At 41.3% G+C, this 17711-nt stretch overlaps 1 protein-coding gene across 1 annotated transcript in view; it reads left to right on the forward strand.

Moving 5' to 3' along the window:
- The window catches only part of ephb6 (eph receptor B6), a 33937-nt gene extending 19017 nt beyond the window's left edge, over positions 1 to 14920 (forward strand). Inside the window, exons 6-19 of the mRNA XM_076109493.1 lie at positions 7439 to 7594; positions 8486 to 8757; positions 9360 to 9441; positions 10185 to 10309; positions 10410 to 10572; positions 11109 to 11223; positions 11336 to 11391; positions 11815 to 11931; positions 12028 to 12275; positions 12366 to 12584; positions 12675 to 12824; positions 13618 to 13802; positions 13925 to 14083; positions 14815 to 14920. Of these exons, the coding sequence (XP_075965608.1) occupies positions 7439 to 7594; positions 8486 to 8757; positions 9360 to 9441; positions 10185 to 10309; positions 10410 to 10572; positions 11109 to 11223; positions 11336 to 11391; positions 11815 to 11931; positions 12028 to 12275; positions 12366 to 12584; positions 12675 to 12824; positions 13618 to 13802; positions 13925 to 14083; positions 14815 to 14920 (2153 nt within the window). The remainder of the gene's footprint in view (positions 1 to 7438; positions 7595 to 8485; positions 8758 to 9359; positions 9442 to 10184; positions 10310 to 10409; positions 10573 to 11108; positions 11224 to 11335; positions 11392 to 11814; positions 11932 to 12027; positions 12276 to 12365; positions 12585 to 12674; positions 12825 to 13617; positions 13803 to 13924; positions 14084 to 14814) is intronic.
- The last annotated feature ends 2791 nt before the right edge of the window (positions 14921 to 17711 follow it).

Genomic DNA, 17711 nt, shown 5'->3' on the forward strand with positions numbered 1-17711 from the left:
TGTTCCAACTCTGATTTGATTATGTTTTGTTGATCACTTCACTGACTAATGATGTGGATTGGCATCATTACATTGTTGTCCGCTCTGGCTCCCTGGGAATGTTGCGAAAAGAGGCAGATGGTTAACTGGCGACGCAGTCGTGAGGAATTATTAACAGTAGCCGATCCTTGTTCTCACCAGAAAGTGGAGCACCAAACTTTCCTAACTATTCAAACTTGTACATTTTGTTCCAGTTTGAATTAAGCACCAAGGACATTTAATAATAGCTCAAGGCGAGTAAAGGAATGCACTACACGCACGTATTGGTTGGAAGCTGTAATTAAAGGCATTCCATTCTGCAAGATGGTCATTGTTTTTCTGACGCCGGCACTATGAACACTTTATCAAGCAGTAAACTGACATTTCTTTCCACTTACAAGTGCCTCATCTTAACCTACATGCATTTCATTGAAGACATTATTTAGCACACTGACCAGTACCCTGTGAGGATGTATTGTCTCCATTTATTAAGTTGTATTGGGCTTCTTGCTATTTAAGTAAATCACTATAGTGAGAGTTAATGTTTGATATCCATGTGAGAATACTAAACCCCAGCGCAGCTTTGCCCCCTCAAGCAAGACATCATTTTAAGGGACAAATAAGAGATTTTAGATTCATTTAAAAGAACACTCAAAATCTTAACTTGCACCTGCGTCATTAGGACTGTGTGGTTGTGGTTTGATCAGATTTGATTGAAAGCAACATTAAGCAAACAGCCCCACGACTGTCATTAGATATTGATGCAAATTTAACAGAATCCTGATTGGTATATGCTAATTACTCAACGTCATGTTTTTCCAATGAAGCCCCACCCACTTAAACCACTGAAAAGAACACAGAAAATCCCCATCGTTCATAACTTATCTCTTTGAAATGAAATTGAAACATTAGAAATGACCAAAACACTTAGAGGAGCTAGGGTAAAAAACGTTCTACTACATGCGTGATGCCCGATCATTCTGTTAATTCAGACTCACCAAAACAACACGACACCATTTGGACTGATGATGAATTAAATAACCAACTGAACCATCAAACACTTATTAATACACAGCTGGCATTTTGGCAGACAGGCATTTAAAGATCATTCCCTTAACTATTCATGAAGCTGTTTATCACAAGCAAGTCTAAAAGATCATCCGGCTTCTATGCAGTCGCTGTGGCATTCAAAGCTCCGTTTTGGATAAAAATTCATCTTCAGTCTTCTGAAAGATGATAAGGACAGAGGCAGACGACAAGCAGCAGCTGTCCGATGATTTCATCCTTTGACATTTGTATCCCACAAGGGAGACGGAGAGGCGGAGAGAACGAGCGGAAACACGACTGAGCATGACACACAATTACACCTGGTCAGCCAAACATGAAACAGTCCCTTAGTGTTGGGCTCCCCGAGTTGGTCTGAGCTGGCAGTACATCGTCCTCAGACAAGCTCCTTCCCTCTCAAACATTAAGCCACCGTCGAGGATTTGGGACACGGATTAGTGCCGAATGCTCAAATGGGCTCTGAGTTCATTTGGACACATGTTGATGTTTTCTGTGGAGTGCGGCTGAAATATTCAACACGTCAGATTGTCCTGATTTGTCGCCCAGAACGGTCGCTCTTAGCACAGACACGTCCACTATCCTGAGGCTTGTTGTGGCGGAAAACAAGAACATTTGGCCAGGGGAGGAAGTAAAAGTAAGAGCGCGAGCTTGATAGTATTTTGAGTGTGATGATTGACTCTTCTCTGGTCCCAAAAATACACTTTTCACCAAACAGCATGGATATCTTCCTCAAAGCAGACAGTAGGCGAGACTTTCTTCAGATTAAAACATTTTCAGCATTTCTTCATAATTATTATCCACTGTGATATGTCAAATGGATACTTATTAGCAATGTTGACATTCAGTTGCTTTTCCAGTCAATAAAGATCAAGCATTGAGCCGGACTTAGTTTAGTGAGACGATCAATGAGACCAAGTATTGACTGCTGGCTGGTCCTCTCTGTGGGAGAGTACAGGCGATAATGACAAACGATCCTGATCACGCGTATCTACATCACAACAGTCATTTATTTAGGATGTTGGATCATAAGAGCAAGTAGTGTAATGATAAGATAACCTCGACAAAAAGCCAATTGGATTTTTCCACTTGATTTTGGATTATTGCAGAAAATAAGCTCTGTGGCAAACAAACGTTTATGATAATTTCACATTTTGTTCAGCAAGATAATCTTCACAAATGAACGCCACTTTTAGGATTTTTGAGGGTAAATGCAATCACTAGAAGTAAAAAGCTGATGTTAGGCTATCTAAAGAACTACACCACGGTCGCATGACTTCACGTCACAACCACTAAGCTAAAGGTGGACTAATGTTAGTATTTAGCCACTTGTTAGCAACCGCCTTTTTTAAGACACGCTTCAAAATTCATGAGTGGGGTATTTACTTGTGTATTTTATGTCGTAGAATAAAACAGTAAAATCTCTTCACCACAGACCTTATTTGGGGCATCTAACTAAAAATCTCTTTGCAGAGATTTATAGCGAATTCAGCATTTTGTTTAGCTTAACTGTCATAGTGTCGATTCCAGCAGAAAAAGCAAAAAAAACAACAACAAAAAAACACTGTTTACTATTTGCTCCGCACCATAGAGCAGACAGACACCGTTAGAGACTAGTGGAGCATTTAACAGCTAAATAATCAAATTTTCCCGCAGGAGACCAAAAACAGAGCTAAAAGAGAGGGAATATTGGACCCACACAACACTCCTAATGATTGATAATGTTGCTCAGTAACTGCTAGATGTAAGAATAAGCTATTATTTTATTAAAAAGGTGAATAATGTGCTCATCAAACCTCATTTGGCCAGGAGCAGGACAAAGGCAGCATAGAAAAGAAAAAGAGAAGTCTAACATTGAAAATGATAATCTCCCAAAGGTCTATATATACACATCCACTTACAATTAGTATAATTTGTGTAATATCCTTGGTGTAATTGTCATTTTTGTCCACACAGATTTTCTTTCACATGGAGGTTTGCATTACAAAGACTTGCTGCCTCATTCAACTTATAGGAACTTGCAATATTAAGTGTGTGAAATACAGTACGTCTCGTTTTACTTACATTTTTATTTAAACATATAGGATTTGTAGGATATGTCTAAAACATGCTGTGGAATTTAATATTCTGCAGTATTTTTTTTTTAAATATGTGCAGGACAGGAAATAGCTTTCTGTTTTAAATAAAGCCCACCTAGTTCATGATCTGTGAAGAGCTGCTTATAAATGAGAAATTCAAAGCATTGTTTGCTTTTACATATGCCTGTGTGCTGATGGAGCTTATATGGAAATCAAATCAAATATTATAGCACATGTGATCCAGTGTATGTGTCTGTTGTCTCTGTCTGCACTCAACAACAGAAGGTAGAGGAACAATAATGGATGGAGAGACGCAGGGGAGACATTTACGGTTGGAACCATGCGTGCTCATCTCTCTGTTGTGTGGTTGCATCTTTGACCGAGCTTATGTCGGCCGAGGTCTCATAGGTCCGAGAGAGAGAGAGAGAGAGAGAGAGAGAGAGAGAGAGAGAGAGAGAGAGAGAGAATGCTGCGAGCCAAAAGAGGGAATGAGTGCATGAAACAGGGAGAGAGAAGAGAAAAAGAGAAATTGGGTCAACGATCTACAAACCAAAGTATTATGTTAACGTCAAATGACTCACCTTATTGCTGTCTTTTTTCTATTTCTGTTTATCTCCTCAGAAATTATTTTCAGTGTTCAATTGTACTTGTTTTTTCTCTTAACAGGATTTGATTTTGTTTTCATGTAGCCTTTGCTAAAATAATCCTTTTCCCCCAAGTCATTCTCTATCCATTTATACATCTATCTTATTCTGTGTTATTGGATTTTTGGATTTTTCTCATTTTGTTGTTCTTCAATTGCCATGTCATCTCTGAAATATTGATGTTGCTGCATTGGCACCTGCAAGCAATATGACTCCAGTCGTTAGTAGCTCTCAACATTTGTGAGTAGAGCGGCAAATTAGGATTATTTTCGTATGATTATTTTTTAGATTATTTGCTCATCTATATTTCTCCGAGCTGAGCATGACATCTTTAAATTGCTTATTTTTTGTCCAAAACCCAAAGATATTTAGTTTAAGATGATATAAAACATAAAAAGGGGCAAAAACCTCACATATATGAAGCTAGAGCTGGATCATTTATGGCTGAAACAATTACTCAATTACATTTAGTAGTAATTTTCTGACGATGGAGTAATCACTTAATCGAGTGATCAGTTCAGCTCTTATTTGTAAGTTGATTCATTAAAAAATGAATTACTTATATCTCTTATTGTTACTGTCATACACTACAATATCCATGTTTTTATCATCAACCCTCGCTTTAATTCCTCTCTTCTTCACTTCTCTTCTTACTTTCCAGAGTGTACTGATGTATGATGTAAAGGCATCTGTGTCTGCTGCCATTATGGCCTTGAATTGTCTACTTTATAGCTGGGAGATAGATGGATGTTAGCCGACAGTGGGGGGATGGGGGTTGCACATCATGCAAGAGGGCAGAGGACTTGCACTCTCATTGGCTGCTGTAATCAGGTGGATGAAGATGAGAGGAGGGGGAGGGGGGGTTAAATTGTTGCCGGAGCTCGTAACGCCGATGAGAGGCTTTGTAGCAAAGTCATGTTTCGTGTCAGAGCCGTAAGTGAACACATTTGGTAATGTGCAGCTGGGACATAAAAGATTGAGGAAGGAGGATGTTTCGCTCTCCTCTTTCCTCGTTTTTTCACCCATCATCTGGCGCTCATATACATAATCCCACTGTTCATCCTACAGCTGTCTTGGGCCATCCTTCTCTATGTTCACTTCTTCCCCTTTTCCAGTATATTCTCCCTCTGTGATCTCTCGACATCCTTTTACTTCCCTCCATCTCCTTTTTTTTCTCCTTTTCACACCTGTTTGAAAGCAAAGTCAGCTCTCTGAGACAAGTGAGAACACAGAAAGCCTTTTATCTGTTTATTCCTTGCCCTCTTTCACTTCTTACCGTCTTATCTTCTTCTCCCAGACACCATCTAGTATATACACACATGCATCCACACACACATACAGTGTGTCACATTTGATAAATGTTCTTGACAAGGTTATGTAAACAAGGTGAGGGGTTCATTCCTGCTGACCATAAAGAGCACACACTCATCCTCTCTCGTCCATTCCTCTGTTTTAATAACACATGAGAGGATCCTTATTTAAAGCTGTTCGTCGGGTGTTATCAGGTGTGCCATTTACACACTCAGAGATTCAAGAAGGCCTGGCTGTCTGTGAACACAAACACACTCTACATTTATAGCTCACAGAGAAAAGGAGCTGTTTTTGAACGATGCAACCTGTAGTTGACTCTGCTTTAGGCGTTCACGCAGTCAAAATGGCAGCAGACCAGCCTGAAGGCACAACTCTCAATGTTCTCATAGTCCTGCTCAGGACGAGCACTCGGAGCTGCGGCACACAGCAGCATGAAGTGTGTGTGTTATTTTGACCTCAGCGCTCAGCTGTCCTACTTTTGACGTTAACAACTGCCACATTTCACGGATTTTCCACTGTAAAACACATCAGTTCAGGATAACAGCCTGCAGGTTCAAATGGTATTTTCTGTGTGTGTGTGTGTGTGAGAGAGAGAGAGAGGAGAGAGAGAGAGAGAGAGAGAGGGAGAAAAATAGAGTTATGCATGCTTTGAACTTAAATTGATTTGATCTTTTATTGGATTACATCACTCGATTCAAGGATTATCATACAATTCATTATTACTGTATTAAGTTTCTACTCTATTTTCTTTTTTATTCTGGAATAATTACACATTCTACCGTGACTATAATGGGATTTGGTGAAAATATATATTTTAAATTAGATTAAAATTTTCCTTCACAGGTTGAGAAAAATCCACCTCCATTTTACAGGAATAATTAAACATTTTTGGGTAAATGCTTATTCACTTTCTGGTGGAGAGTTAGTTGAGAAGATGTATTAAGCTCTCACATCTGTCCATTAAATGTAAGGGTAAAGCCAGCAGTTGGTTAGCTTGGCTTAGCACAAAGTCTGGAAACAGGGGCAAAGCTAGCCTTGGCTCTGTCCAAATTAACAAAATCGACTTACTAGAACCTCTAAGCTCTAAAACGAATTAACACGTTGTAACTCATTTGTGTAACTCGTACAAAAACCAAACACGAGAGTTACATTAATCATCTCATCTCACTCTGCGAGAAAGCGAAGAAGTCCGTCTCTCAAAACTATGGTATACACTGTATACCATAGTTGACCCTGTATACTATACAGGGTCAGCTTGGTCACTTTGAACTTGAGTGTGTCGACTGGTGGTTTTGCTGCTGTCTGCTAATGCGAGCCACTTCCTCTGTAAATGACTGTGCAAGACAAAACCCAACAACAAACAGCAGGCCGCTATGTTTTAGTTGAACTTTTGACTCAATGGGAATCGCAAACCAAGACGAAATTGATGCTTTCCCCAAAAATAGTTTGTGGTATTTAAGATTTGAAAGGTTTATGTGGTTCTTGTGAGGTCAAAATAGGTGTTTTATGTATAACTTTCAATCAAATCAAGGATGTGGAAAATATTTTGTCATTTAACTAGTGTGCTTTTTGTTAATGATAACCCAAACGAATTTCCTCTTCATGTATACTGAATGTTTTCTTCTTTTACACTATTTATTTACACACCTAATCAATTATTACGATCATTTGAGCAAAAGTGAGTACAGACCTTGAGTTAATATTGTTTTTAACTGTGATCCAAGGCCAAAAATGAACTTTCAACCTCTGATACTGATACTTTTAATGTGTTTCAGCTGCAAATATAACAAATTTTTTAGTTTGGTTAGAATTTTACAAAACATTTCAGTTTGTTCATTTATTTTTCTGACCCTAATTTTTCAAGGTTTAAAAAATATCACAGCTTCAGGTAAATGTGATACCACATCTTTATTTTAGTTTTTTCTCTGCCCCATATTTTTGTGTCTAATTTCGCACTGGTTCCTTCACTCTGGAGGAAGATGTGTTGCAGTAATTAGTAAAATCAGTAGAGAGACAGTATTATACAGCATTGAAACCCTGCTGACTCCTACTCGGCACAGAACTAGACATCACTGACTCTCAGACAGGAGACGGTTTGGACTCGCGGCTAGGTACAGCGAACATCTCGGCATGCTGCGCTGCTTTGCTTGACGCTACGAAAAGCCGTCTTGGCGCCACGCAAGCCATTGGAAATGATAGGTCCCAAAGAACAGTGGTGCTGTTGCCACATTTTGTGTGAAAGGCCCTTCAAAGTGAATACTTCATTTAGGCTATTTGATTGTAAACTGAGAATGAAGCTCAGTGTCTCTTCGTGTCCCTCTGCAGCCTGTCCGGTGGGCTACTTCAAGTCCATTGCGGGCTCCATTCCCTGCTCGGTGTGTCCCTCCAACAGCAGAACCAGCCAAGAGGGATCGAGTGTGTGTGAATGTCGCAGCGGATTTTACCGGGCAGCCAATGATGCCAACTCTTCCGCCTGCACAAGTGAGCTTTGTTGGTTTGTTTGTTTATGCTGGGCTCTCTGGGATGTCTTCAAGGGGCCTCATTGGTCATTGTCATCTACTCAGACTGTGAGAACTGAGATGCACAGAATCATTTTTTTTATCATAACATAATGCAGTGGTTCCCAAAGTGGGGGTCGCGACCCCTAGGGGGGGCGCGGTGGTACTACAGGGGGGTCGCGGCTTCATCACCAACCCACACACACAGACGCACACATACACCGGTAAAACAATATAAAATAACCGACGTGACATGCACTGTGTTCCAACCACGCCACCAGAGCGGCTCATGTCACAGACCGACTGTGGCAAAACCAGCGAGAGCGAGCGCGCGCCCGAGCGAGAGAGCGCGAACGAGCGAGGGAGAGAGAGAGTGAGGGAGCGCGAACGAGAGAGAGACACACAGCGACACAGAGCGAGAAAGATACGGAGCGACAGAGAAAGATAAAGATAAGAGAAGGAAGTATGTACAAAGATGGACAGATTTGTGACTGGTCTAAAGCGCAAAAATATTTTATACAGTTCATGCATTATAATGCAATTCATTAAAAACCAAGACAAATTTGGGGTCGGGTTGCGGGGGGGGGGGGGTCGTCCAATGTTCCTATATCATCAAAGGGGGTCTTGACAGAAAAAGTTTGGGAACCACTGACATAATGGAAGTTTAATTCCACCAGCAGAAGAAAACTGTTAAGTATTTAGTTTCTCTGCTCACTTAAATTGTGTCACGGTCAAACTTTGTTTCATAACGTTCTTTCCATTATACTTAACTTGGTTCAATGTCTTAAACTTTTTAGCAGGTGCTTCCACCTAAGTGTCCGCCGCTTACATTATGTATGTCAAACCTCTCGCCTTCTCTCTATCTTCTCCCCAGCTCCTCCATCTGCTCCGGTCTCTATGTCTTGGGAGTATGAGAGCGCCGATGGTGGGGTGTCCTTAAGGTGGCGCCCTCCAGTGGACATGGGAGGCCGCAGTGAAGTGTGGTACGGAGTGGTGTGTCGCATCTGCCCCACAGCCACCTTCACCAACCCGGCGGCGTGCTCCTGGTGTGGAGAGGGCGTCACCTTCAGCCCCTCCCAGACGAACCTGAAACAAACCAAGGTCACCCTCAACAATCTGCTGACCAGAGTCACTTATCTCATACAGGTACTGTGGAAAACTGTCTGTCACAGGCACACAACCCTCCCTTATCACCTTGTAGATAAATATATGTATATCTATAACATAAAAAGACAGTCTAAAACCGTCTTGAGAGTTGTTTTTTACAGTAATACTGTTTGGACTGAATCAATGGGGCCAGTTGGAAGCTTTTTAAAGAAAGTTTTGTGAATGTTTCAAGGATCCACAACACTGTAAAAATGCTTCCTTTCATTGAAATGAAATTTTAAAAAATACTGTGTCCTTGTGAGACAAGGACACCGCCTTTTTTTGGACTCAGCACCTGGACAACAAAGCGTTTTACACATTGATTGCTGAAACATTTCCTGGAGCCACAGAGGAGGCAGGTCCTCTGTGGCACATTATTCTATAAGCTCCAAATACACAGCAACATGTATTATTTAGCTTGGGAAAACTCAACTAAATCACAGCTTATTTCTTATTCATAATGGGCAGATATTTCCCATTTACTGGCGTTTGTTGACTGGCCAACACAGCTGTGAGGCTTTGTTTCTCAAACAAGCATGTCATAAAAGTAAATAGAAAAAAAGGCTTTGTGTGTCACGTCTGTGTGTTCTTCTTATTGACAGGTGCAAGCCTTGAATGAGGTGTCAGCTCTGAGTCCTTTTCCAGCTCGATACACAAGCATCAATTTCACTACGAGCCAGTCAGGTGAGCACCGGACAGAGAGGATGAAAAAGAAGAGATGAAAGAGAAGAGATGCTCTGATGATGATGTTTGTCTAGATACTGTGTGTCGGTGTGTGTGTGTGTGTGTGTGTGTGTGTGTGTGTGTGTGTGTGTCTCTCTCTCTCTCTCTCTCTCTCTCTCTGCTCCATCTTTTCTCTTCCTGCTCTCTGGACAGGAGGTTGCTCGAGGTTACAATATCTTGTCAGATCCCATTATAGTCACTGTGGAGGAAGAAAGGGAGAAATGAGAGATTGGAAGACAAAAAGACAAAAAGACGAGAGATGAAAGTAGACAAGTGGGGGGAGGAGAAGAGAGGAGAGTGGGTCATTGTGCAGACAAAGTACACTATTATGTGATTTTTCAAAAATACTGATTAAGATTGATTAAAAGGTTCCATGAACCTAAATTATCTAAAAAAAACCTTCTTGCGTCGACTCTCAGATTGATTAAATGAAAAGGAATGCTGGAAAGTTCCCTTTACTGGCATGGCTAGCCAGCACTGACTGTAACTAGATCCTGCATGGTGCTCCATAAAAACTCCACTTTCACGCTCTACTAAACATCCTCCACAAGTTCTGTAACATCGCCCCCTTGTGGTCACCATCACTTCAACACAACTTAACTGTTTTATTGTTGTGGGATCATGGGGTTAAATGATCGATCGTCACATCCCTCAGGGGAAACTTAATTCCAACTCAAACATCAGTCATCTGTTCTCTCACACAGTTCCAAGCACAGTTCCCATGATGCACCAGCTGAGCCGAGCCCCAGACTCCATCACTCTCTCATGGCCTCAGCCGGACAGGCCCAATGGAGACATCCTGGAGTACCAGCTTAGATACTATGACAAGGTACATTCAGTGAATAGTCCTAAACATACATGCTGCGCAACTAGCCCACCTGACTCACAGCAAGAGTCACCACAAAATGTCCTTCTTCTGTGTCCCTCAGGGTTCAGATGTGGACAGCGCAGCGAGAGTGTACAGTGAGACCAACACGGTGACCATCAACTCTCTGATCCCCGGTTCCATCTACGCCTTCCAGATCAGAGCTCGAAATGAACGCGGCTACGGCCCCTACAGCAACACCATCTACTTCACCACGCTGCCTCTGGGTACAACTCTTGCATACTGTCATACCAGTATCATCCATTTTATTCAGAGTGCATTACTGCAATTAACACACAGCTGAACTGGTGGATTTTACCATATTAAGGGTAGGAGGCCTTAATAATGTACAGAAAAACATAATTTATTAAAGTAAGAAGAAATATCAGGACAGTGTGATACGTCTTGAATTATTTATTTCCTAATGGTCTTAGGAACATGGCAGAAAGATACAGTAGTAATATTGTGTTCACTACTGAAGTAGACGTTGACGGTTTGAACAGGTGAGATCATTGTGTCGAATGCAAAGTTAAATTTCTAACTGTGGACTATTCTGTGGTTGAGTGTGATATTCAATCCAGATTCTACTGTAAGTGAAAATAAAATGGTTGATTTTAGAGTGTACTCTTAAAGTACAAACACATGAAAAATAAATTAATTTACAGTAACAACAGTGTTTTTATTTTTCCAGCTCTGGAAACAGCAAAAGACTGTCTCAATGACACATCAACAGCTGATGGTTTTCTCACTTTCTCTCCCACAGAGGAACATTCACACCAGATCCAGAATCGACTTCCTCTGCTGGTTGGCTCGGTAATGGGCGGAGCAGCATTTCTGCTGGTGGTGGCAGCGATTGTGGTCGTGGTGGTATTTCGCAGGTAGGTTGTCAATACATTCACGTGATCAGGCATATTTTTTATGCATATGGCATATGTTTTTTTTTTAAATCACAATGCACATTCATGCATTGTGTTTGCTTTTACATGTCAGAAAGAGGAGGGAGAGTCCTTACAGCGACAGACTCCAGAGGTACATCAGTAACCGAGGTGAGCATTAGCCCGTTTAATTTAATGCAATTTAGTTTAGTTCAAATAGTTTTAATTCATTTGATTTAATTATTGTTAAGTGGGGTGTTTGCTTTGTGCAAAATGCCACCTATTTTAACAATATTTTATATGATTTAGAGGTTTTGTTTGTTTAACATACATTTTAACTAATGGATGTTTTGGAAATTTATAAGTTTAATAATTCATTTCAAGCAAAGTTTTTTTATTTTATTTTCTTTACATGTGTTACAAACTTAGAAACACAATACTACTTCTGTGTATCTTTCATAATGTAGAATGAGGTCCCTCTGCTGTGCAGTAACAGATCATCCAAACCTTGTATCATGCAAATAAATGCTTTCAAAGGTGGAAAATAAAGGGATAACAAGCCAGACTTCTAAAAAAAAAGCCTTTTAATTCCAGGTGGAGTTAAGTATTATGTGGACCCATCCACTTATGATGACCCCAGTGAGGCCGTCAAAGAGTTTGCCCTGGAGATAGATCCCACTCATCTCAAGATCGAGGAGGTGATCGGTGCAGGTATACGCATGCTTCTCTCTTTTCTTTTAAACCGTATTGTAGCTATGTGATAATTATCAACAGAGTGTAATCTGTTTCACCTCCTCTCCATTCCAGCCCAGTTTGGGGAGGTTTCTCGCGGCCGCTACCGTCCGATGGGTCGCAGGGAGTTGCTGGTGGCGGTGAAGTCTATACGCAGGGGGGCGTCCGACAGAGAGAGGGGGCTGTTCCTCAGTGAGGCAGGGGTCATGGGACAGTTTGACCACCCCAACGTACTGAAGTTGGAGGGTGTGATCACTCATACCGCCCCAGAGAGGATCATCACTGAGTTCATGGAGAACGGGCCTCTGGATGCCTTCCTCAGGGTGAGACAACGACACACTGTCTCCAGCTTTGGCATGTTATAGTTACCGCAGTGTTTCACGTTACATCTCTCGCCCCTCTGCCACCTTCAGGAGAACGAGGGCCAGTTCAGCATCCTCCAGCTTATCGGTATGCTCAGAGGAGTTGGTGCAGGGATGCGTTACCTCTCTGAGAGAAACTTTGTCCATCGGGACCTGGCAGCTAGGAACGTGTTGGTCAACTCCAACCTTGTCTGTAAAGTGTCTGACTTTGGCTTGTCCCGACTCATGAGGGGCTTGGACCACAACATACCTACATACACTGCCTCACTGGTACGTATCGGGGGATGGAGTGGTTTTTTATGCTTCTGATTTATGCTTCCAGTGTAACATAATTCACTGTCTGTCTTGGTCCTCCATCAGGGCAGTAAGATTCCTGTAAGGTGGTCGGCACCAGAAGCCTTTCAGCATCGCAAGTTCAGCTCAGCAAGTGACGCCTGGAGCTTCGGCATACTTATGTGGGAAGTGATGTCTTATGGAGAGCGTCCATACTGGGACATGAGTAATCAAGAAGTGAGTATGTAGGAGAATGTTGCCTGAGCAGAGGAAGTTATAATCAATTAGTGATGGGAATGCACTCAAATCCTGTGCTTAAGTGCAAGTTTAAATACTATATAGTGTAATAACATGCCATTAAAGGTCCCGAGGTGCCCTATAGTGGCACCAACCATGAGCCGCAACCTCCACTATTTGCATTCAGCTGGAGACCATTGATGCATGTTGTTCCCAATCCGTCTCTCCCTTCATTTTGTTTTAGTTATTGAATAAAGACATAAAGAGACACAAAAATAATGAAAGTGTACATTAAATAGCGTGCTATCAAGCTGAGTCAAAAGTAAAGAACAATTAAAAAGTGCAAAATTCTGATTTGTGTGGTTTTATTTTCTCATTATATATTATATTTTACAACAGCTCTAGTGGTACAATTTACTGCTTTAATTTCGTTGTAGGGATCATGTTCAAAGCCAATCAAGCTATTTTTAAATAAAAGTACAAAGTAACAAACAAAAAACATTTACAAAATGGGCTTATTCTGCTTTTTGTCTTAATATATTTTATAACTAGTACCAGTGCGTAAAAGCTGTACTTTTAAAGCACTTTGCGCTTTACCACCATCCCCCTCTTGATTAAACAGAAACATTTAAGTGGCGACAAAATGCCAAGCAGCTGGAATTTGCATAGTCTTCTCTTAGTCACTCTTTACAGGCCCTTAGTGGTCTGTGACCTTTCATGTAAGGCAATTACACAAGTCTCCTTACACCATCTGCCCTGCTTATGTCTAATGTCTCACTCGCTTTCTCTGCAGGTGATGAAGGCAGTAGCAGACCAGTATCGTCTCCCTGCCCCCCACAACTGCCCCTCTGCCCTCCACTCTCTGATGCTTCAGTGCTGGCAGGCTGAGCGCGAGGACCGGCCAGGCTTCGACTCGCTCCTCTCCTCCTTGGATCGGCTCATCAGGCACCCTGCCTCCCTCAAGGTGGAGCCAACTCGGTGAGACACCAGCTTCTGGCAAATGCTTGAGCAAAACATATCGGAGGCAGCCGGTGATGAACAACCTGCCACATGTATGGATTGCCATGCCCCCTTTTTATTGACATTTTCCCTCTTTACAGAAGCTGCTCTCAGCCGCTGCTCAGCCCCACGCCCACAGACCTAACGGCAGTGGCAACAGTCAGTGATTGGCTGAAGGCTCTAAGGATGGAGAGATATCAGGATGAGTTTGATCAGGCACACCTGGACACATTGGACAGAGTCAGCACGCTCAGCATGGAGTGAGTATAGATGGTTATTACTGTAATGTACACTGAAAGAAGGGGACTGGTGACTGTGTGTTTTTATTTAGTCATTTACATTTTATGTTACTGCCGACCAAGCATATCAAAAGTTTTAAATCAATTTTCTACCCTTCAGGGAGCCTTTTGCACCACCAAGATGTAGTTTCTTATCACTTATCACAGCTCAAGGTTCACTTTCTCGCTGTTTTTGGTTTTCCTGACAGATGAGCGAGCTCCATCTGTTTCCAGGGTTAGGAAGGAACTTTCATGCTCAACAATCTGTATACTTTTACAAATTGAGTAAAAGCTGAGCTGAAATCTTTTCGACCTCGGAAACTGAACACTGAACAGGAAAATTCTCACCACAAGGTCCAAATGCTCTGTTTCTGAAGCTGTCAGACACATCTTTCGGTGTTCTATTTTTAACAATTCTAACAAATTTGTGACCACATTTTGAGAGAAATAAGTATTTTGTGTGCATAGGAAAAGTCTTAGATCTTAAATTTAAACTATTGAAAAATGGGAAGAAAGATAAGTGTGTCTTTATTTTCGTTCACTGTATGTATATGAAACTAATAAAAGTGGGACAACTTTTGATTTTAAAAGAAATACGAAGGCTATTATGTACTAACACATGCAAATCCAGTGTCCTTTAGAATATCAGGTAGGCCAACAACAAGCTGAAGTGTTGAACTAAACCCCCCCGCTTCATCTGCTCTCTTTTTCAGTGATGTCCAGAATCTCGGGGTGAACCTGCTGGGACACCAGAGGAAGATCGTCAGTGCTGCCCAGCAGCTCAGAGCCTATCTGACGCAGGGGCAGGTGGAGGTGTGAGATCCACCTTCAGTACAACCTGTGCCACGGATTTCTGTGGTTTTCACATTCCTCTGCTTGTTTTGTCTGGTTTCACTCATTTTTGATGGAGCACATTTTAAGCCGAAACAAAAAGAGAATCAGCTTTTGTTTGAGGACAAGCATCGAGTGCCACTCTGTATATTCTTCTATACAACCGACACTACAACCAGATGGGGTGAAAAGGATCGGACTTCCTGCCAGTCACTCACGACAAATAACAGAAGAGAGATGCCCTTTGGGAGCTGCCGTCCAGGTCAAAGTGAGGTTAGGGAGTTGCTGAGGAGAAGGAGGACTTTAAAGACTTCTCGATTTTTTCCACTAGATTTCACTTTATTGTTGTCTGCTTCCTAGATCCCTCACCCATCTGCAATCCTACCTCTCACATTCTCTTCCACTACTGTCCCCCATGAAACTATTCAATATCCCCACCCTTATTGAGAAAAAAACAAAACTATAAATATGTTTTTTGTTAGCATACTTATGGAGATCCCTCCACACAAAGAATTGCGTGAAGACAATCAAAGCCTTTTTCTAATATTTTTCAGATGTTTGTAAAGTTGTATCACTTCCTCTCTAAAACGCCAAATGCTAAAAACTGTTAGCAAAACAGAAAACAGCGTTCTACCCAGCAGCCTATGGTTTGCCTTATAAGGTATTACCATTTCTTCTCAGAAAAATGTAGATGTTGTTCGATTGTTCCAGCAAAATGCTATAAACCACCACTCCAAAGTCAGTACTGCAAACTTTGAGGTTAGATATGAATCACTGCCATAGAGTCGTAAAAAACAAAAATGGAAAAAAAAAGAAATGCTTGTAAACACTGCAAATCTTGCTTTCCCTCTTTAAAAGACATATCCAGGGTTGGAGAGCAGCCCAGTTTGTACAATTCTTACTCTCACTCTTGTGTTTCTCAGCGACAACAGAGCTCATGTACTGTAATATGACAAACTTCACCTCAGCTGCAAAGACAAACGTTGATCTGCGACGAAGACAGAACCGAACAGCACCCACCTTTATGTGTACATTTCACACTTCGCCTCTTTTTGTTGTTTTTTGTTGGATTGCTAGATTAAAGACACATTGAAGCAGTGTGAATGTGTGAAATGGGGAAGACGGACAAAATCGGATCTGATTTACACTTGAAGGAAGGAGGCGAAATGCTTTGTGAGTGTGTACCTGTGTGTCTGTGCTGTAAATGAGGCTGTGTAAGCGTGTGCATTACGTATATGCTGTACGTCACGCTGTGTGTGCGTGTGTGTGAGATTGTGATTGTGCGAGTGTGTGTGTGAAGTGTGTCAGGCTACACACATTATTAGCTGTGTTTACTTGTATGAGTGTTCACCAGTATTCCAGAAAATTGTGCAAATTTGTAAAATAAATGATATGATTTTATTTAATATGTTGCTATTTGCCTCTTCTTTTGTGTGCTATCTACTCTCATCAAACCTAATGTTTCACCTGCCACTCAAGTAGTTAAAATATATATACAAATATATATTTTGACCTGATGATGGCGCAAAATGAAAAGTTGCGTGATCCCCAAATATTTAGGATTAATCTTCAGGAGAAAATGAATGTCATGTAAATCAATCCAATAGCTCTTGAGACATTTCACTCAAAACTAAAAGAGTCAACCTCATGGCAGCACTACAGGAAAAGTGAGAGGGTCACCAAAGTCGGTGGTCTTCATCCTCTGGGGACCATGAATGTCTGTCCAAAACTTTATGTCAATCCATCCAATGATTGTTGAGATATGTCAGTCTGAACCAATGCGGCGCCGTGCTACTCTCAGATGAAAAAACAATGTTTATATCTTTTGCTTATCTAAAAGATGACAAAGTGGAAAATATGAGAAACTTGCTCAACTTGCATTAACATTTTGGTGTTGGAGCATACGTTTTTTAACAGACAATGATTCATAAACTTACTGTCATGTTTTAATAACGCGGTTAAAACCATACAGTCATGCAAGGCGACCAGATCCATCCATGCCACCTTACTCTCTCCATGGAGAAGCAGTGTACATGAGAAATATCTGAACTTAAATGCCAGTTTTAGCTTTAATGCAGCTACAAAGTATGTAGCGATATACTCACCTTGATGTACTTATGTCACCTTCACCGTGTTAAAGAGTGAACTCTGCTTGTTTCAGGTTCCACAGATCAGCAGGTTTGAGTAAAATCTGAGTTTGAGATCTGCTGGGATCAGCAGCAGTCCAAGAACAGACACTGGTTTCCCACATGTCCCGCTGTCGCTGATATCACAGCAGATCTGGACTGATAGCAAGACCGCTTACACATTATTCTGCCAGCCTATTGCGACTGGCACTGTTTTGTGTTTTACTTTATCCACCTGCAGAGCAGTAACTGGTCCTCGTATTGTCTCAATGTCAGACTGCTGATCATTTCTACAAAGGCATGTTGAAGCTCACAACTTTATGTTGACGTTTCCAAACACTGAAAATATCCAGTGGCTGTAAGTAACAAAGTACATCTACTAGTAGTATTGTACTACTTAAGTACAGTGTCGACGTACTTTTCAGGAACAAGTTGGTTTGCATAAAGAACAGGTTGAAATATTCCTATTACACTAGCAGATATTTATTATACCTTTTTTTGACTCAATTCCAGACTTAAGTAAAGAATCTGAATACTGAGAATATCTAACGCCGAATTATAGAGAATAAGAGAATTAATCATGTGTTAAATGGTGACTCTGTGTTGAAGCCACGGTGTGTGATGCCTTTGTTTTAGTAATGATTATTGAGCTC

This window comes from Anarhichas minor, unplaced genomic scaffold (genome assembly GCF_050575085.1).
Source record: "Anarhichas minor isolate MPS153535 unplaced genomic scaffold, ASM5057508v1 ptg000041l, whole genome shotgun sequence".
Lineage (NCBI taxonomy): Eukaryota > Metazoa > Chordata > Actinopteri > Perciformes > Anarhichadidae > Anarhichas > Anarhichas minor.